The sequence below is a fragment of the Sardina pilchardus genome, chromosome 22, assembly GCF_963854185.1.
Source record: "Sardina pilchardus chromosome 22, fSarPil1.1, whole genome shotgun sequence".
Classification (NCBI taxonomy): domain Eukaryota; kingdom Metazoa; phylum Chordata; class Actinopteri; order Clupeiformes; family Clupeidae; genus Sardina; species Sardina pilchardus.
The window spans coordinates 17,843,284-17,865,032 of NC_085015.1; the positions used below are offsets into that span (position 1 = coordinate 17,843,284).

The window sequence follows — 21,749 nt, forward strand, 5'->3', positions numbered from 1 at the left end:
GTACGTGTTTGTAAGTAATGGACGTAGAAGACTGAGGGTTGTCTCAGGTGACACCGATAGCCCTGGGACATAGCGACATCAGAGAGGCCAGCTGACCGCCCACTTCAGGCTCCTGAACAACCAGGAACCCGCCAGGGCCCATTACAGGAGTCTGAGTTGAGACAGCGTCAGGGCCCATTACAGGAGTCTGAGTTGAGACAGCGTCAGGGCCCATTACAGGAGTCTGAGTTGAGACAGCGTCAGGGCCCATTACAGGAGTCTGAGTTGAGACAGTGGTTTCCTGGTGGATAGATCAGACATTTAGTCTCAACGTTAATAAATTAAATGCTTTTATTATACGGCTCTTCACAATGCAAGTAGAACGCCCCATTGACATGAATGGGATTTCCCAACGTTCTACCGGTCATTATTTCTTGATAGATGACCGCTCCGAAGAAATAATGACCGCTGCCAATGGCAACGGGTTCACTCCGCTAGTTGTTGCGGAAGCCACGAAACCGTAGCCAAGTCATTGCTAAAGACACATTGAGATGAGTTTTCTCGTTTTGGCAAGTAGCCGTATAATAAGCGCGATAATGTATAGAACGCCGGTCATTATCGGAAAATAATTCCCTTCAGGACGAAGCAAAACCCCTCCGCTGCGCGTCGGGGTTCAGTTCATCCTGTCGGGAATTATTTTCCGATAATGACCGGCGTTCTATACATTATCCCTTACTAAATATTATGCGGCTTGACCTTTTGACAAGGTCAAAACACATCTGGTGAACTCCATCAACTGCCCTAGCCTACATCATATACTAGGGCCCTGTAATTGAAAGTGCATGGCCAGTTATGGAAACATTATTGTATTGAGGAAAGCGCATACACTAGGGCCCTGTATTGAGGTCTAAAGCGCAGACACTAGGGCCCTGTATTGAGGTCTAAAGCGCACACACTAGGGCCCTGTATTGAGGTCTAAAGCGCACACACTAGGGCCCTGTATTGAGGTCTAAAGCGCAGACACTAGGGCCCTGTATTGAGGTCTAAAGTGAGACACTATTGAGGTCTAAAGCGCAGACACTAGGGCCCTGTATTGAGGTCTAAAGCGCAGACACTAGGGCCCTGTATTGAGGTCTAAAGCGCAGACACTAGGGCCCTGTATTGAGGTCTAAAGCGCAGACACTAGGGCCCTGTATTGAGGTCTAAAGCGCACACACTAGGGCCCTGTATTGAGGTCTAAAGCGCAGACATTTTCACAAATGGAAACATTTAGGGGTGCGTCCAGTTACCATTCAGGGTGGTTTGGTTTATGAGATGTTGGGCACATTGTAGAAGTGATGGTCTGCACACTGCAATGGCTCCAAAAAAATAGTTCTTTATTATTTAAAAAGGCAACGTTTCGATCAACAGATCTTCGTCAGGCAAAATAGGAACTGGCATAGGAGGCCTATATCACATGACCAATAGGCCTAGTAATCAAGCACCTGTCAAAAACAGGCGGGGTGCACCCATGAGTGACAATCAGTGCAGACATGCACTAGGCCCAAATCTCATTACAAAACATTGTGCAAAATGCAAAACATCAGTGCAAACATTTTATGCACAAAAGCATGAAAAAGCAATACATACAGTAGAATCACAATACATATTTAAAAAAATGTGAATGTATAGGAATGTTGGCTGTCATATGGAAGACTTAAGGTGAAAATGTCACAAAAAAGGTTTAAGGTCAAAGTACATGTTTAGACCCTTTGGAGAAATGGTGTCTAGTAGTGATGCGCGGGTCGGCCCGTAACCCGCGGGTCGGGTTGGGGCGGGTAAAGAAATTATCACTTTATTTGCGGGGCGGGTTGGGGCGGGTCATTAAAAACAAAATTACAGTTTAAAATCCATGTATGTTGCGTGCAATTCCCTATAGCCTATATTAAAGGAACCGTATGTAGGATTGTGGCCAAAACGAGTAGGCTAGCCCACTGCAATTACTTTCAAAATAGCCTAGGCTACTGTTGCGCGGAGTAGGCCTATCGCCTCTCCCCCCTCTGAGCCGCGGTTGCCAGCTTGCTGCAGGATCCAACAGGAACAGCAACAGACTGCTAGCTTTCAATGGCAAGTGCTAATGTTGTTTTCCTCAGCATAATGACAGAGAAACGAACTCTGATAATGCATTGCTAACGTCAGCAATGACTAGCCGTTATTATTTCCCAAACAATTCCTTAACCTACGTTTTCAATTCAATGAGCCACCTCCTCCATATGGCTCCACATAACGTTACTTTGCACAAACATGCATAACTTGTTTGTTCGACTGTCATAGGCTATTTGAAATGTCAATTTAGGCCTAAGTAGCTTACAAGTAGGCTAAGTTAGCCAAACTGATGAATCTTTATCTGTCCAGGAGCAAATTAACAACACTGACTGTCTTCAAATTCTTCTCCGTTTTCAGCCGCCTCAATCTCCTATACAAATCCTTGTTTTATTTCGGACGTATTTCGTGTTTAGCCTAGATTACAAACGCTGCTTTGTAGGTTGCCTCTAGGGTTTCTCAACGGGGGCGTTCGGACATTGTTGGGGGGCGGTGTGGACGAGGCAGCATAGAGGGGGGCGCTCGGGCACAAATGGGGGGCGTGATCCTTACCTGGAAACAGCAGTTGCAGAGGCCTGTGGTTATTTCTCTTCTGGAAAAAAAAATAAATATATATGTACATTTCTTTAGAGAGCTTTTGAGGTATTAGGTGGATTTTTATTTCAGCAGACAAAGGCAGTCATGTATTTTGACATGTACCTTCAATTCATCCTGAACTGGTAACACCACTTACAAAGGCATATGGTTATTTGTGTTATTAATGTGTGGACCAAAAGTCAAATAGATCAAATGTAAAACTGTATAGCTTACTTTACTTGGGTGGCAGGCCAGGATGAGCAAGGGTAGACCCCCAAACCAGACTTGTGAATGACCTGTAATACAGATACATAAATATGCATTAGGCCTACTCTCATCATCAGAAAGAAATAGCCAAATATTTATCAATACTTAATATTACACCCCATTCTAAACATTGAAAACAGATCTGGTCTGTGACAAGGCAAAGCAAGGATATACATCAGTAGGCTACTGCCTCTTCTATAATTGTCCCTTTTCAGTCAAATCTTAGCCTACTCCAAGAAACTTTCAACATCATTAAATGAACTCGTAGACGGCAGTATTTCTACATAAAACAAATGGCTTCGGAATTTGTGCCCTTACTTAATAAAAGTTAGGGAGGAATCTCTACTACTGTATTTAGATTGAATAGTAGGCCAGTTAGTTGGTTTCTCACTAACGTGTACAAAATATAAGGGCATGAATCCCGAAGCTGTTTTGTTCCTGCCTAAAGTGTCAACAATGTCTGAGCATGAGGGTGATAGGGCGAATATGAAATATTCTGGATGAATATTTTTTGTTCGTTTTCTTTATTCATTTCATTTTCCAGCAAGATAGTATCATGTTTTAAATATTCTGAAATGTACCCCCCTGCCCACCGACTACTTGGTATTACCCAACCTGCGTTCTCTGAAAGTTTGTTTACTATTTTGCGCAGTCGCTGGGATGAATGGTTGCAGAAAGCTCTCAATTCATGTGGGAAGATGAAAAAGACATTGAAAGGCAGCCAGACAGCATTTTTTCATTGTTGGTTGACACCAACCAAAAATAAGAAAAATCCTGACCAAATGGAGGTACACCCCTATTGCTAAGTTAGCTGTTAAATTAGCTGATGATTTGTTGACTGGAGTTGGCTGGCTAGCATGAGCCCGACGGACGCAAAGTGCGTCTAAAACACAACCATTCTTCTCTGTTACATTGCTCCGGGATAATTAGTCACAACGAGATGAGACCTATATTGCACGAAAGAGCAGAACCGGGGCTTTCCAACGAGACTAGACACTTGTCTGATCAAGTATGAAACTAAAATAAAATCATGAAGTTAAATCAAAGTAGGCTATATCATATTTACAGTCTATATTGCTCTGCATTCACTTGAATTACACGCGAACCCGTCATCGGAAACATATGGCACGCATATCAGATGAAAGAGAGCTAGAGCTATCCACAGATACCAAATACAACCTTCTAGGCCATAAAACAGACGAAGTGACAGCAAAATAGCCTAATAACTTCATTTAGCTCCACTTACCCCATGTTTTTGTGTGGCATAATAGCCTATATGTTCATAATCCAACGTTATCATGTGTTTCCGATTCCCTATGGCAAGTCACGTTCATAATACGGTTTTGAGATCCTAGCAAACTCCTGTATGGTATCCAATTCAAGACTCATATTGCATCCAAATTAGTTTGACAAATAAACACTTATTTGCCTTTACTTTGTTCATTGCAATGCAGTAAAACATATTATAGAGAATCATCATCTGTGCACGTCATGTGTGCTACGCAAACAAGTCAGGTCAGATCAGCTAGTGTCACAAATATGGAGCACAAAAAGTGTCAATAAGTCATTTCTCATCACTAAATAAAAAATGCCATTTATTTCTGGAAGGCACACACCACATATTTCTGTAAATTGCTCAGCCTCAAAGTATACCTCCACTATGGTTCTTATATTGCAATTTTCAGGACAGTCAGGCCTATACACAACCATGCAAGTCATGTCGAGCTGTCAGCTTGCTGTGGTGAGATAGCCTACATGTCAAAATGTAAGAATTTGTATAGTATGCTTTTTAAATTTGTATTATTTAAAAATCTAAATCAAATCAATGCAAGTATTAATACATGTGGTAGATCTGGGTAGCCTAGACTGTGCTGAAAAAAAAAACAAAAAAAAACAATATGTAGCATGTGTGAATGGCACTTACCATGACCAGGATAAATGTTTTTAACTAGAGGTAGTGAAAATGCCCTTAAAACAGCCTAGGGCTCATAGGGCTAGTGCAGGCGCGCACTTTATACATAGGCCTACACACAAGACGGTCCATGTGAGCACACTGAATTCAACTACTGTGGCATTTTGGCACAAACAGTCAAGTGAACAGCTGCATTTACGTTAAGTAGCCTAGCCTAAATCATCATGATGTATTTCTAATAAAGGAACGGCAAATTAGCATGTTACCTTTTGCACAAGAAAAGTATTCAATAAATAAATAAATTGATAAATATGCCGCAAGTTTAACCCCCCCAATGGTAGACCCAAAGTTACGCCCTTGGATCAAGATGTTCTTTATGGTTATGGCTACTTCACTGATGTTTAGGGGGGTTTTGTGTGGGAACGATCGCCATGTTTCATTCATTTGAAACACTGAACAAAATCAGCAGCTAATGATGCCAGAGCTCAAGGCAGCAGGAAACGGCAGAGGTGAGTGGCTTGACGCTTCTGTCAACTTTACAACCTGGACAACCTTAATTCAGGTGGCCTGCCTGGTCTGTGTCAGCTCCCACTTACAATTCACTACCAAAATAGTACTGCCATTATTGACAATGAGCCAGGCTCTAACCAGCCCTAACTAATTCTCCTGAGGCACCGTCAATGTCATACTCCTGTCAGCTGAAGTAAAGTCTAGCCCCATGATATTTATATACATATATTTTAATTTAAAGTTAAATCTATTTCCAGTTTTGCTGCTGAGCATCCAGGATGTCCCTTCAGTTACTTTAAGAAGAACTGTGCAACTACGACATACGATACATACAATGCTTAAATGATCATTGTGCATTTTGATGGAACACAAGAAACAAAGATTTCATATACAAAGTGACTGAGCAGTATGCAATTTATTTGTATGTTTTGACCGATTAAGCTGTAGTATTGTTCCAGTCCAGTATGGGGTGAACAAAATTAGGATATAAAGTTCAGAGACTGAGGTTCAACCCTGAGTTTTAGATTTGGACAAAATAAGATACGAAGACAACATTTAAAAAAAAGAAAAAGAAAAAAAAAACTGACAAAACAAAACATTTGGTACATTTCAGTTTCAAAAATGACAGTTATATCTCGATAAGTTCCATGTGGCAGACTTTGGCTGAAGTTCAGAAATGATCAAAAGGTCATGTAACTCACTTTGAAAAAAGCTACAGAAATAAAAACAAATACATTTTCTGAAAGTATAAAATAGAATAAAATAAAATAAAATAAAAAGAACATCAATATGGCACACTGCTTGTATGCAGCAAGATGAGCAGGCGGTCGGTCAGGTACACATTTCACAAAGCAGGGCTAAAAAATAGGGATTTTGGGTGGAATTCAAATGCAAGGACCCCAAATTTGAGGGTGCATACCTAAAACCTGCTTCCCCATACGTCAGATCAGGACAGCAACTGTGGCACTGGCACGACATGTCAGGACATTTCACTGCAGCTGCGATTCCGCAGACCAAACACAAAGTTCATTAGGTACACAAACACCGGTCTAGTGCTGCTATGCAACGGACACAATTGGACTACAACGCACTTCCTATATGCATTAGCGCCCCTCCCCCAACCATCCACCCACCCAATCCAACCCCACCCTCCTTCTTCCTTCACCCCCACCAGACAAGTGGTGTCATGCCTGCATTGATTCAGACAAATCTCTTACAAAAAGTGCATGCAAGCAAGCCTCCTGTCAACTGTCCAAGAAAACAAAGGCTATGTACATCATCTGATTTGTCTTCCACAAGGCTGGTAAACTGGCCATCTGAGTTGTCGTCCTGGCAAAAACAAGGGTTGAAATCTGATGTTCATCGCATGTAAAAAAAAAAAAAAAAAAGAAAAAAGAGAAAGAAAGCGAGAGAGAGTTGCGGCAAGTTCCCCAGTATTCAGCAGAACTACTTTTCCTTGTTAAATACGTCAAAAAAGTCTGTTGTGTTGGCATGTGTGAAAGCTGCATATATTCAGTGAAAGGGATAGTAAGACCAATTGAATGGCCATTGGAGGTGGTGACAAGACAGAAACACAGTAAGAAACATGTCAGCATTAACACTGTCGGTTTAAGAGAGGCAGACACAGGCCATCAATAGCCCTGTCAAAAATGACAGAAAATTACAAGCTGGTGTTATACATAGTGTGTAGCTGTGCAATCAGTTCTTTACTGAAGTTGTTCTATACTGTATTCCATCAACAAGAGGACAAGACAAGTACACAAGCTAGGTGAGAACAACAGAGGACAATGACAAAATATATCTTTATATTATGTACCTCGTACCAGAACTTCTGAAGCATCAACTATTGCCAAATATGTTAAGAGACGTAAAGGAGGTACCCATAATCCCTCAGAAAGGATTTGTGGGCGTCCATATTTTTTCAGCATTGAGAGACGGACAGCCTAAGCCACGTCCAGTGACCCCACATTAATGTAAACAGAACAACTGCTCGTGGTTGCTATGGGAGGTATTTTGAGCTAAAGTTATCTGGATCAAATGTTGCAGGACCACTGATATCACCATTGGGCAGTCACGTGGTACACTTCCCTCTATATTAGAACATTAGCCCATCAGCACAATAATTATTGTGCTTCTAACATCAACAGAATGTATTTTACCCTTTTAATGGTTAGTCTTCCATTTGTTCTACCAACTGTTAAAGGCCATGAGGGTAGACATCCAACTACTCATCTAAAGTGGATGATATGCAGACAATTCTCCTCTACTGCAACACATTTCTACTGACAGTATCAGTCTCACTGTATAGTAAGGACCGTCAGTTGTCCTTCAACACTGCATTGCAGGGATACATCATTCATCTTTATAAATATCTATTTCATATAGAACTGGAGTGCTCGTGGGAAATTTAATTTGGGGGCATTCAGTTGTATGGGGACAATACTGTTTTCTTAAATAATTCTCAAAAAAAAGTTTCAAACATTACAAAAAACCACATGGATAAATTAAGTGCCGAAGTGCACTCTGAAATTCTCAATTTGAAGAGAACATCCAGAGGAAGATACATTCAATGAATGACTTTAAAGACACAGGCACAGTTCCCTTAAGGATCGCTATGAAGTAAGAGAACACAATTACAAGTGCAGTCTTAGGATGGTCAGCACTGTTTGATAGTCATTATCACTCTTGGAGCCACTGAGAACAACATACAGATGACAGCAGGTAGACGTGGCACTACTGCAGAGAAGAAGTAGCCTTTCCAGAGTCAACTGGGGTCTCAGATCTGACTGAGAACAAAGAAAATTCATTTTATTTTCTATATCTTTTGCCAATTGCTATGTAATTTCCCTAAGCGAAAAATGTTCGGGTCAATAAGAATGTTAGCAGAAATTAGATTGCAGGCTTCTGATTAGACAGATGTTGAGGGAGGGCATTATCTTTAAGTGATACAAACACCCTGCCTTTGCCCACGGATAACTATAGAACTCCTCTCTAGTTCTTTGGGCCAACACTTGCCTCGTTCCCTGGGAGCAAGAATCATGTGTCTCCAGATGAGATGCGCTCATGCCATCAATTAAATTAACACTCAATGCATCCAACAACATTGCTTCAAAATTGACTGAAATATAATTCTTATATTGAAATAAAATATAAATAAGACTAGTCATTCTGTACAAAAAAGAATTACAATAACAATAATAATAATAATAATATCCACTTAGGATAATTCAACTTACTGCTGAGAATTTCTTCTCAAATGTATATATATATTAAAAACATTACTCTGTGCCATTTCATTCTTCTCTCCTGCTTTGGGCCCCTTAGTTAGTACTGTACGTATGTTTTACCCTCCACTTTTGATCCAAACCTGTAAGCGCTGCAGACGCACTGGCATTAATGAAAGCCTTGAAGTTCCCTGTTGGTGTGTGCACTGAAGTAAGGAGTGACTTCACTACTGAGATGTTGCGTTAAGGTTAGAGGGTGATTGCATTCCAGAGGCCTCTTGCCGTCAGTTTAGGAGACGTGCTTTCAGTTTCACTGAGCTCGGCCGACGCACTGGACTACCAAGGTGGAGTGGCAGAGACGATGTTTTATCTGAAACAAACACACATCAGGTTAAAATCTAAACTTCGAGATCAAAATTGTTAACAATGAATCTTACGTAGCATGTTCTTTAAATATGAAGATTAAGGGATAACAGCCCAGGCAACAAGTGTCGCTCAACAAAATCACATAAAGGATCTAGAGCTGCTAGAATGTCGCGACACTTGTCATGTACACCAAAAACATTGATACAGACGTTTTCAAATAATCTGATTAAATAACAAAAATTGTTGCTGTGTTCAGCGTGCTAATGTTACTTTAGTTTCGCAACAGGATGTGACTGCAGCAACATACAAGTTGTCACTGAAGCTAGATGATGTTCTAATCAATGTTGTGTCACTAGCACAGGCCTATGAAAGCTTAACATCTTTCAACATTTTTTTTTCTGTCAAGCAACACTTCTTGTCTAGACTATAAATTGCCCTTGATCGTGTTCCCAAATCAATAGCCATGGCATGAATCAGTGACAAGAAAGAAAGATAGAAAGAAAGAATGAAAGACCTTGAACAGGTGCTGCTTCCAGGGTTTTGTCATCTAGTATTCTTTCTATTGGTAGAGCCTTTGATTGATTTATTCTGATGAAGACAAAAGACAACAAGCTGGATCAGGAACCATTAAATAAAATGAATGATTATATCCAACCAAAGTCAAGACACGCAGCAATGTTCAACAGGATGTTTCTTCACATATACTGCAGTGAACAGTTTCAGTAAAATACATAAAAATGAAACATAAAAATAGAATAATAATGGGATCTCAGTTTAGACAACAATTAATTGTATGGAAAATGAATACCTTGTGCTTGGTGCATTTCATGGAGAAGTTCTCTTCATTGAGTACACAGTCTGCAACCGTATACAAGAGGAAACCAAACATAAGCACCGTTCATAAACCAAACCATATTTAACACAGTTTATGTGAATCATATTACATTAGTCATATCCAACCCTATTGTTCAAGCAATTAACTGAAAACTTCAAATGCTCATGTTACAGTTTTTAAATATGGTGGGGCTGTGGTCTGTTGCAATCCACACTCCAGCAGACATGGCACATCTGCTTTGGCTGACAAAGCCACTCCTATGCGAGATTACATCCTGATGTTAAGGTACTCATTTGGATGTTACGGTTACGGTTAGGGTTAAGCTATTTGGCAGGATGTAGGATGTAGGTTTCAAAAGCAGCTTTAAATAGTAATCATTTTAGTTGTCTTTTCAGGTCAGAACAATGCACTCACAGAAATCCAGCTTCACAAATATGTTTATTCTGGATTAAATCATGTAACATTAAAATGAGCACTTGAAGAGCCAGATGAATTACTCTAGATTCTGACTAGTGCACTGTCTAAGCTTTTACAGAGCTATTAAAATTTGCTAATTTGCTGATAAGAAAGTCCATATTTTATGAATTGGGGTGGATGGCTACATAAACATTCTTGTTCCATTACAGCAACACCTTGTTTGTTTTAACTGAACACTCAATGATCATTCCTGCTTCTTCAAGCAAGAACATGTTTGCGTTTGCAAAAGACAAAGGGAGTAGGCATTTGCTCTGTTGTGCAAACGGCTATATCCATCTGTCCACAGGAAGCGTGCACAGATTTTAAAGCAACAGCTCAGTGCTTCCATCCTTATCGCAGCAAATCTCACAAGTCACAATCCACCCACCACACTAGACATTCAAATCAAACAACACACTGAACTGTCGTTAAACCACGTGGACGGACAGAGAAACTCACCAGACTGCACAGCACAAATGTAGTGATATTTGTTGGGGCATTCTCTGAAAAAGCATCCCAGGGTGGCGCCCACGCTATGGCACATGGAACACATCTGCACGAAAGAAATTGAGGAACGAATTGTAAGAAAGAAAGAAAGAAGCATCATCCTTTTCAGACAGTCCATTCCTCGAAAATGGAGGCCCACGCCTTCTGTCTTTTCTCAATAACTGTGTGTACTACCTGTTAACCTGTACTCACTCGCTGTACTTTAGAACGTTTCCTATAGATAAAGTTTCTATAAGTGCAAACACAAACTCTGTTGACTCTTACCGTCTCTTGGGCCATCTTGACTGCCTTCTCTAACCCATACAGCCTCCCCTTCACCAGGAAGACACCTGCTGACCAAATGCCACAGTCCTCGTGCAGCCAGTACTCGTTGGAGTCCAGCGGCACCACGGGCGGGGTGTACCAGCTCTCAGCTGCCCCGCCGTCCAACCGGGACTTCTTGGCTGCTGGGCTGTGCGAGAGCTCACTGTCGCTGGTCCACCTCTGGTAAGGCCCACCAAGGGCCGCGTCCAGGGGCCTCCGCTGGCGGGCACGTCGAGCCCAGCTGCCGGGGACGGCCGAGGCACACTTCCTGGCCTTGGCGCCGAAAGACGAGTCTGAATCGCTGAGGTCCTCCTCTTCTTCCTCCTCCTCCTCGGCTTTCAGGCCTGCGACGCTAGCCGAGGGCCTGGTCTCCGCTTTGGAGCCGTTTGCGTAGTAGGGCCCGTGGAGGTCACCCAGGTCCAGCGAGTTGGCCGGACGGCCACACAGGCAGCACACCAGCGCCGCGCGGCGCGTGGCGTCGTTCGACACGCGGCCGTACTGCAGAAAAGGCGTCGACGGGACCGTGCCAGACACGAAGCCCGAGGTCGGCTGTTGCTGTCCTTTCCTGACCGTCGGCTTCACCTCTTCCGGATAGTTCACAACCGTGCACTTGACATAGCGCTTGCGCTCCACGTGCACAAAAGGGGAAAAGGTGTCCGCCCGCGAGTCCCTTTTCTCCTCCTTGTAGTTGACGTACTTCAGCTTGATTTCAGGCTCTTTGGGGGAGAACATGGAGGGTTGGCCTATGTTGAGTTGCTTGCGTTTCTTTTTGGCCTTGTGGGATTTCTTGGGGGCGGGGGAGCTTTTGCTCCGTGGGCTGGCCGCTGGTTGGCTTTTTTTCTTGTGAGATTTGGACGGGGGCAACGAGCTCATTGCACGGCGATCGTTTGCCGATTTACAGTTCGAAGTGCCACTCGGCCTTTTCCCCGATTTCTTGGTTGGGGTAGACGATGATGTGTTGTTTGTCATTTCATCAGATGTGCCCTTGAAAAGATATTTGGAACGACTCTGTGTGTGTTCAGAATCTGAGGTAGATCCTTCTTTAAAACAGCTGCTACTATCTCCTCCCTCCTCCCTTTGGACTGATGTCTGCAACAAACAAGTGCTCATCTCGGAAGTGCTAGTTTCTTGCTCGGAAGTACATACGTTCCCACGCATCTCAGGGTCATTACTAGCATTTACAACATCCCTATCAGTGGTAATGGCCTTACTCTCAGCCACCGCCACTTTCGAGCAGTTGGATTTCTTAGTCGAGCGACTGGCTCTGAATCTGAATGGGTGGATGTTTTGAACGATGGCCTCCAACCTTATACCCCTGCCAGTCCGAGGAGGAAGTATTTTCCGCTCCGGTTGTCCCTCCTTTGCTGGTGTGCTGCCATTTGACTGCTGCTTGGCTGTCGACTCAGCCTTGTCCATCACACCTGATGCTTTATCTTCGGGCAAATCGTGACATTGCTCCGACGGTGCCAGTTCTGTGTTTAGACCATTATCTGTCAGTGGTTGGCTGCTCAATTCTGATATGTTTTCAGTGTTTGAATTACCCGGTAAACATTCAGTCTTGCCAGTGCAAGTCGATTCAACAGGCAGAGGACTACAAACTTCACCCACTTCACTGTGTTTTGTAACCAAGTCTTCTGGAAAATTCTCCCCGGTTGGAGAGCTTGCCGTCTGCGGCAGCACGAAAACATCCTCTATCTCATCCTGTGGCGTGGCAGGGGGCGATACTGGATCCTCTAGAGGACTGATATATTCCCTATTGAGAGAGCTGCAAAAGTTTCTAGTAGTCCCCATGTCATGTACTCCAAGTGGCTGTTCAGTCCTGGAAATCAAAAAGAGCACCTCAGAGTCCCTCTTCCCCTGCGCTTCAGTTGGGGTCGTGAAGAGATCGCCCGAAGCAGTCTCACCACCACACGCTCCAGTGTCCCACAAGGCGCAGTCCCCGTTCTGCAAACAGCCGTTCTCTTCCTGCGAGAGCTTGCAAACAATGGGGGCACCTTGTTGGAGCGGCGTCAGGATTTCCACAGCGGCGGCGGCGTCCCCAGAGTCTTGCATGCCATTGAGGTCCACGGCATGTTTGAGGAAACAAACCCCGGTGGCGACGTTCTGCATCACCTGAGCAGGCAGGACGAATTCAAAGGACTCGTGCGGCGCCACTCCGACCGGCGTGGCAACTGGTTGAAGACAGTGGGGGTCCATCTCCACGCAGAGCGGCGCCCCTTCTGCCTCGGACATCAACGGGAGGGCCTCGTAGCCCGATGCATGCTGGGAGAGTTTCTTGCTGAGGGACGACACGTCGTAGAGAGGGCAATGCGCTGTGAGGGGGGTGGAGGAGAAGACGTGAGACCGGCTGACGTAAGAGAGGGTGACGGTGGTGTTGGAGAAGGCGTTGTCAGGTTGGATCTGATCGCCAGGCACTGGAGAGAGGTCACAGGCGTTCTCGGGGAACGTTACCGCTTCGCTAGTCCCTGCCCCCACAAACCAGCCTGGGGGTTGAACCACATGTAGGGCCTCCACCGCACTAGCTTTTCGCAGGCAATCCTCACCCTTTTTGCTCAAATCAAAAGCAATGGGCAAGGCGCAGGAAGAAGAGAGGTCTTGAGGTTGTAGCCCATCCCCACTGCTGTCTGGTTGGTCCATTATCACCTGCAGAACAGAGTAAACAGTAAACACCATGACAATCACCGTGGCGCGTGCCAAAACTTTACTAAAGTTATCATAACTTCAAAGTATCTAAGTCTAAGTACTTTCATCAATCTCTACAGCACTAACCAAAGATAGATAGATAGTAGACAGATAGATAGCAAATTCATCAGTGCCCACCATGACAATCACCGTGGCGCGTGCCAAAACTAGTTACTAAAGTTATCATACCTTCATTTAGACAGAAAATGTTAAACAGTGGACAATCATACCAAACTACAGTTATCTACTGGGAAAGTTTGGCCGAATAAGTTCACATCAAATGAGCAACTACTACTTCGGTTGTCCTGGCGTTCGAGTGCTTGACAGACTTCCGAACTGTCAAAATAACAGTTTAACGTTACCAGTTGAAGTTAGCTTCGGACAAAAGTAGCTAACTAATGCTACCAAGCCACCCTACCGCTCACTTGGCGAATAAATCGAGTAGTGAACTTAACATTAACTATTTAAGCATGGACGCAGACTTTTGCCTTCTTTTCATCCCATGAAGTCAGCAAACACTGACTATTGATGTAAGTTCTGACTAGCCAGCAGTAGCCAATTGCTAACGAGCGTTAGCATACATCTGTTGAGATATGATAGGATATCTATCTAATAGCTGCCGTTAAGACAGGCAGGCGAGGAAGTCACCTACAGTAATACATTTAAAGCACTTGTTTATGTTTCTTTTTCAGCACTAGTTGTCCCTCACTCTACATTAAACTCATATGCTAATGAGTCCATAATAGCCTCTAGTCATGTAAACAAATGTTGGAAGCATTACTTTATTTCCTCGTGTCTCACAACATTAGGGTTAGCCAACTAGCGATAGATGGCTAACGTTAACGTTACTGTCTACGCCAGCTAACATTAGCTCGCTAACTTGTACAGTGTGAGCTATCTTGCAAACTAGGACCGCTAACATTTGCTGACTTAGACAGCTACAGTTGGTCATAAAAGCAAAGGCTTCACATTGCTATGACAATGACACTTCAATATCAAGTTAGTCTGTCATAACAATACGCGCGGTCTAGCTTTAATTGTGTTAGGAGGATGACATCAGCAATCATAATTTTGGCTGGTGAGGTTTCATGTATTTCTGGCTAGGCCCTGCGTAGGTTAAACAAAAGACAGCAATGCGTTGCCAAAGATGGCTAGCCTTAGCTAGTAACTTACCAAAATTGAATCTAGAATGGAGATCAATTAGTTGATTTCATAAGACCAGTCTGACCACGCCGTATGGGACCCCATCTTATGTCCCGCCAGACACACAGGGGGGCAGGGGACAATGTCCTGAAGTTTGCGTAAAGAAACAGATGAAAGGTCTCCACACTTTTTTTTTTCTGAAATCCGAACGTGCTGCACTCCAAGAACGGCTCTGTCAGCTGGTAGCATCACTGAGGCATTATGGGAAATGTCAGACTGTTTTTTAATGTCCATATCCACTTTATGAAGTGAGATTAATTTTTCAAATAGTAAATAAAACAACGGGGGATTGGCATGCTATTTAGTTGCCGTTTACACAACTTTTGTTTCCTTTAACTTTTCCCTTTCAACGTCTATAGACGGTTTATTTATTTAATGTTCTTAACAAACAATAGCATGGCCAATATTTAAACTATTTCATCTGACAGGCTCTGATATAGGCCTATCTCTGTGAACATGTAGCCTAATGCCAATATTATATAATCATACCTTGTGAACAATACTGAAAATAGTCAACCAGTGCTTGAGGAACTGGTAGCCTATAACCATTATTTTTTTTTATTAGTGGCAGGCCTATGTTCAAAATAGGCCATACAAATTCTGATAACGGCGATCATCATACAAAGGCTAAGCAGTATACTATGTGGGTTTGTGGGATGGCAGCGCCGATCTTTCCAGATCATAGGCCTACTATGTTGTTTGGAATAATAACATCCTATCACCAAACACTCGTTTTTGAATAATAAAACTATCAAGCTGATTTGGAAGGCTACTGGATCTGCCTCATTACCATCAGGAATTGCTGAAAATATGCGCCCATGAGAACATTTTATCTTTAGTCAGGGAAATGTAAAAACCATTGAGCAATATTTAAATACATTGTATTAGAATTGAACTTATTTAGATGTCAAATATGGCTTAACAAGGCTTAACAAGTTTAAAATCTAGGCTACGTTTATCACTTCAGGTCAAAGCAAGAATGTCTGTGGTATAGCCTACAACAAAGTGCCTACAGGCCTACATGGATCTGACACATGGGGAAATGTGCATTGCATTGAACATGTAAATTGATGTGACCTTACATTGTTTGCCTTCTGTAAACATGTGGTAGCCTATTGCTTTTTTTGTTGGGTTAATTTTCCTTGGTTGTGTCAAGCAATGAACGATTCACATCTTACCTGTGACAGGCACAAGACAGCTAAATTCTCGTGTTTAGGACCCCCCTGAATGCTATTATAAGGATACCTTTTCTGTCTTTGAGGAATTTGTGCAAGGCAGCTGAAGTAAATAGATTTATCTTGTAAATCATGTCTGAAATAAATGTTTTAGAACTAAAAAAAAAAAAAAAAGTTATTTAATCTGTTATTTGATTATTGCAATGCAGTGGAGAAGGAGTTGATAATTAGCAGTAAGCCTATATATGCTAGTAGTTGAGTCAATGTTAATAAACACCGCCTAATCAGAGGTGGAAAACTCCAGCTTCAGAGAGTAAAGTCCGATGGTTCTACCTGTGCACTTACTGTAGCCGTAGCTTACTGTAGCTGGAATCAGCTGGTTTAATGAATGGTTGACACAGATATGTGGTAGGACTTTTACTTTCTGAAACTGGATTTTCCCACCTCTGAACGGTATGCTAGTAGTAATTGAGTTTGATAATGAACACAGTCTAATATCTAATGTTGGGATGAGACAGTGTAGCCTACAAAGAGAAAGTGGCATACTGTAGTTTGTGGTGGTTGTTGTAGGCAAACATTTCAGATATCCAATTGTTAGAGTGAATGTGAAACTATGCGCTTACATGGCTCTGAGTGAAAAGTAGTGATGGTATGCTGATAATCTGAAGTTTTATATGCATATAGGTCGATTGTTTGCGTATCAAAATTGAGGGGGACAATTGTGGTCTTCGAAACATGGGGGGTCAAATCCCCAATATCCCCCACACCTCCTGTGCCCCTGCCAAGAATATTTCATAGCCTACTTCAAACAGAGCGACTCGTTTTCTTCCCACCCAGCTATTGAACCTGCTCTGCTCAGAACTGGATTTGTTTTCTAATTTTGATAAGCGTTACAATTTCTTGTCTTATCCTACCATTATTTACATCATCTGGAGAAGTATAGCATAAGTCATTAATGTGTGCGGAAGGCTGGCCTTGGCTTGGCTTGACTAATCTTGATGGGTTGATCCTTTCGTCTGCCCATTCTTCATTCAAGAGGTAAAAAGTTGTCTTAACATACAATGGGTCAATATTTGTTCACATTGATAAAAACATTATACATATTCTTTCCAGCTCATTATAACAAGTGTCATGCCTTGGAAAAACACAGAGAATTAAAAGGCAGGGTGCAAAAATATTTATTGCTAATAAACCTGTTGTCAGTTGGTGAATATTTGCTGTATATTTACAATAACAGAGGACAGAGGAATGGAAATGTGAGACAAAAAAAAAAAAAACTCTTTTTGACATTTAAATAAATATAAAGGGTCTGCCACTGAACAACACTGCAAACATAATCAACTTTGAAGGGGGAAACTAAAAAATAACTCCCAGTCAGAGTAGACCAACATCATTATAGAGATAAAAATGACATACATATATTGCATATACATATATCCATCCCCAACCTAAACCTTACAGGTGTATTTAGTTGATACCATCAATAGTTCCTTTCGAGTGGTCAGATAGCTCACAAAGATTAATATGGAATATTATGCTACTAAGCAAGTTTCAACTGTTCTCTTAAATGATACAGCCATTTCTCCCCCTCTCTAGAGCAGCGCAGCATGGCAAACTCTGTACATTATGAGGGGCGTTGAGGGCATCTTCATTATGTGCATACTGACAGCACCTAGGATATAGTGCGAACACAGGCCTGGCAACATGATTGTAGTCTAATGTTGGTTCCACATCCACATCCACATCATTCACTCATTCATTCATTCGTGCGGTGTGTTGTTGATCCAGTACACATTTACGTATTCCTTTGACTATTCACACATAACTAAGAGGTTAAAACAGTAGCTTACACAAACATATTTAGTGTGTGTGTGACAGATGCTTAATTAAAAAAAAAAAAAAAACAGTATTTACATTAAGACATGGCAATGGAGATAAAAAAAAAATGTCACAGTAACAGAAGTGCATGAAATGCATACTCTATAGACATAAAATTCAAACATCATACCACGTTATAATATAGGACTCGTTGTGACCAGTGTGTTTCTAAATGGTTAATTACTGGGCTAAAATATAGTGTGCGGGGGAAGTGGGTGAGTGAGTGGGGAGTGAAGGAGTGTATTGGGGAGGCAGCGTCTTATCATGCAGCATGGGAGGGGGTCGATGCGTCAATGTCAGAACTCCTTGGTGTCCTTGTTATCAAACAAGTGGAGCCTCTGCTCAGCAGTCAGTCCCTCCTTCAGACTCTGGGGTAGAAAGAGAAGGAAGAGAGAGAGGGAGGGAGAGAGAGAGTGAGCGAGAGAGAGAGAGAGAGAGAGACAGACAGACAGAGATAGGGGTACAGTGAGTAAAAAGATAAATTAACGACTGCAATGACTGTCGGAGTTTGTTCATTCAGGTTAGCGTGCAAGACGGCAATGAAGAAATCCTGAGGTGTTGCTTCCATGTGAGATGCTGAGGCAGGCAATGGAGATGCATGACGGCCCTGGATCTCAAATGGTGCTTCTTGCAAAAGTTAATTTTACTAACCAAGGTGCACTAATACCATGAATCACTTTAAAACAGCAGGAGACAGTAGTAGTCTAGAACTATATAGAGACCGTGTACATAATCATGTCTAGTTAGTGATATAAATCAACAGCTATGTTTGTGTGTATTTGATATGATCTGATATACATAACATAGACGTCATGGTGTCACAGAAGTGGTTGTAGCTAAACTGGTAAGTCTTAACACCATAGAAACACCACTGATGACCACTGTATTCAAAACGACTTAGTGCCACCAGGGGCAGCTTCAGGGGATGCTTATTCAGTGCCTCTTGCACCAGGCAAGTGGTGAACCACTGGTCACTGCCCAGTCAGTACCAACATACACTTGACTAACTTGACAACATGACAGTCAGACAACAAAAACATCAGCTTTTAAATCTTTGGTCTGTTTTGTGTGTGTGGTGTTGATGTCGGCTAATTCAGCTACCACATTACATTTGCAGTTTTCTGAATGCAAAGCACAAATTTTATGTGAACAAATGTAGACTTCCATTTAGTGTTGTTCACCAATGCAGCTTTTACCCCAAATCCGAGCACCACAGATGAAACATGACACCAAATTGTAAAAAAAAGGCAAAGTTGTAAAAGAAGTTTTCATTTCCTAGTTCTCATTTCATCTCAAATTGCAATTCATAGAATTGAAAAAAGGTCAAATGAAAACTTGGTTAAAACATCTGCAACACATTAGTGATGGTTAAATAATCAGTCATTTCAAAGGATTAATTTATGGACTAGAGTGAGTGCAGCCATCTTCTGTTCATCCAGACAATGAAAGCTTAAGTGTACAGGACACTTGGGTTGGGTTGGTTTTTGGCAAGGCAAACTGGAAAAGATCCTCATGTTTTATTGTCATGCCAAGCAGAGAATTATGATGGGACTAAGAAACAATTAGTGAAAGGCCATGACTAATCCTTTGAAGTGTACCATGGGATGCATAAAAATAAAACAAACAGCCAAGAACCCCCCCGCGCCCCCCGCCTCCACCCCACCAATTCACACTTCGCCATCGGGTGGAAGACAGGAGGGTGTATAGGGTGGTGGTGGCCAACAACAAGGGTCTGTTCCCGAGGGATTTACCTAAAGGAGGAAGTCACTAGGTCCTCAAGCAGCCCTTAGCTGTCCCAGGGCATGTCACGACTCACAGACTGAGGATAGAGGGAGTGGGAGGAGAGATGGAGAAATAATGCAAACACGCCCATACACACACACGCACAAAACACACACATACACACACACACACACACACAAAACACCCCACATGGTACATTATAATGGGGTGAACGTGGGGGCAAAAATAGACCTAGACTGCATTGCAATGACCAAGCTCTTACAAGGAAGAGAATATAGATATTTGCTGCATTGAATCTGACTTTTTCCTTCAACTTATTTTTTTATTTTTTTTTAACTGAATACATGTCCAATCATCAAGCCTCGAAACACAGTTGTGAGTCTGTAATTAAAAATGTAAGAACTTTGTACTAAAGGAAGATAAGATTACAGACCACACGATCCCTCCACTATGAAACGCAAACTAACACCAAAGGAGCCATACAGATATTGGCCACAAGGTGGCAGTGTTGTCCTACTGAAACACCACCTCTGTCTGCTCAACGCTTCAACACCCACACGATTACATGAAAACAAACAGCCAAGCAATCTAATGAACTGACAGCTATGATCAGGACAGTGCGACATGAAGCGTGGCATTGACCCAGCGCTGACCTAGCGGTGACCTTGCAACTCACCTTTGACCTCATAGTGCGCTCAGAGCGTTTGGCTGCCGCCGCTGCCATTTTGAGGATGTCAGGATTGCTTTTGGACTTCATGATATCTGAAAAAAACAGTTGAGTGTACATATATAGTCATTATAACATTAAGTAAGACATTGTTATATGTAAATCACAAAACATCTTCATCCTAGACAGTTAAGCCAGAGATAAAAGGCGTTGAGAGAGAGATTACCCGCTACGACACCAAAAGCCCAGCTGCAAGTCAGAGCCTGATTAAGAGCTAACTTATTGCCTTGCCACAGACTGAAACCAACCCTCACCAGCCATGACTGGTGACGAGCATTATATAATCACATATGACTGAGCGAAACCTTCAAAATGTGAAACGTGAAGCTGGGACAAGATATCACCATGATAGCTCTCTTAGTCAATGACCGTGACTGAACAGGTCACGGTTCAGTTTAAGTTGGCCCTCTAGTCCACAGTGTACAGCACAGCTTGTTGCATGCAAGAAGAGGATGTCTGTGGAGGTCAGCTGGAGGTCGTACCGTAGCCGCTGCGTTCCACATCCTCGGGCGTGGGCTCGCCGAGAGCCTCGTGGGCCAGCTGGAGCTGCTCCCGCAGCCGGCCCAGGTCCCGCTCCGCCTTGGCCCGCACGATGCTCAGCTCCGTGTAGATGTCCTTGTACTTATCTGTGGCGTATTTCTTGTCCTAAAAAAACAACCACACATCTCTTCAGGTGTTCACACAGCTATTTGAATTGATTTCAAACGTGTCAGATAGACACACATGTGCCATCGATAATCTTAACCTAAACTCGCTCTCTTGTGTAAAAAATAAACCAAAACTATATCAACCTCTCAAGCAGAATCCTTAATCTAGTCGATCTACTCACTCTTTGGGCAGCCTGGAGCTCATCTTTTAGAGAATTAATTTCCTGCTTCAGGTACTGAACCTCGGACTCCTTGACCCTCAACATGACCTGTGGATTTCAAAGCAAAAGGAATTAAAGATGTAACGGGTAATGAGAAGAGGGAAATGAAGAGCTTGCATTCTCACAGAGAATAAATAAAAAAGAAAAAGAAAAAGAAAAAAATGCTCCACGTACCTCTAACTCGTACAGCTCCTTCCCCTGAATCACTGTGCACGTCTCTCCACCCTCTTCACTTGTCATGGACCGCATTTTTGTGATCTCGGCAGCAAGACGATTATTTAGTTCCTTGAAGAAAGGGAAAGTGATATTGTATTGTCAGATTTAGATGGCATATGAAGTCCATAACCTTTGCATATAGGCAAGAAATGAGGGCATGGTACTGCCTTATTAGGTTCCCATGAGTGTGACTATCGACTTAAGCATCGCGTCCCCCCAAAATCTAAACACATCATTCGC

At 42.6% G+C, this 21,749-nt stretch overlaps 2 protein-coding genes across 4 annotated transcripts in view; both read right to left on the reverse strand.

Moving 5' to 3' along the window:
- Positions 1 to 6,481: 6,481 nt before the first annotated feature.
- On the reverse strand, positions 6,482 to 15,053 carry si:dkey-94l16.4 (transcription factor 20). The gene is made up of 6 exons (XM_062526453.1): positions 14,873 to 15,053; positions 10,979 to 13,660; positions 10,667 to 10,760; positions 9,725 to 9,774; positions 9,431 to 9,504; positions 6,482 to 8,920 (listed from the first exon to the last, which is right to left on the reverse strand). Exons 2-5 carry the CDS (start codon positions 13,652 to 13,654, stop codon positions 9,460 to 9,462), a joined length of 2,865 nt encoding a protein of 954 aa, XP_062382437.1. The 5' UTR covers positions 13,655 to 13,660; positions 14,873 to 15,053; the 3' UTR covers positions 6,482 to 8,920; positions 9,431 to 9,459.
- A 2,186-nt stretch (positions 15,054 to 17,239) lies between these two features.
- mprip (myosin phosphatase Rho interacting protein) overlaps positions 17,240 to 21,749 on the reverse strand; it is a 42,044-nt gene continuing 37,534 nt past the window's right edge. For 2 of the 3 annotated variants that reach the window (XM_062527077.1, XM_062527075.1), the window contains 5 exons: positions 21,468 to 21,578; positions 21,255 to 21,341; positions 20,908 to 21,070; positions 20,375 to 20,460; positions 17,240 to 18,323 (listed from right to left, as the gene is read on the reverse strand). In XM_062527077.1, the coding sequence (XP_062383061.1) occupies positions 18,252 to 18,323; positions 20,375 to 20,460; positions 20,908 to 21,070; positions 21,255 to 21,341; positions 21,468 to 21,578 (519 nt within the window). In that variant the 3' untranslated portion in view covers positions 17,240 to 18,251. Of the gene's footprint in view, positions 18,324 to 19,706; positions 19,775 to 20,374; positions 20,461 to 20,907; positions 21,071 to 21,254; positions 21,342 to 21,467; positions 21,579 to 21,749 lie in introns of all 3 variants that reach the window. The other variant, XM_062527076.1, reaches the window with a different exon arrangement.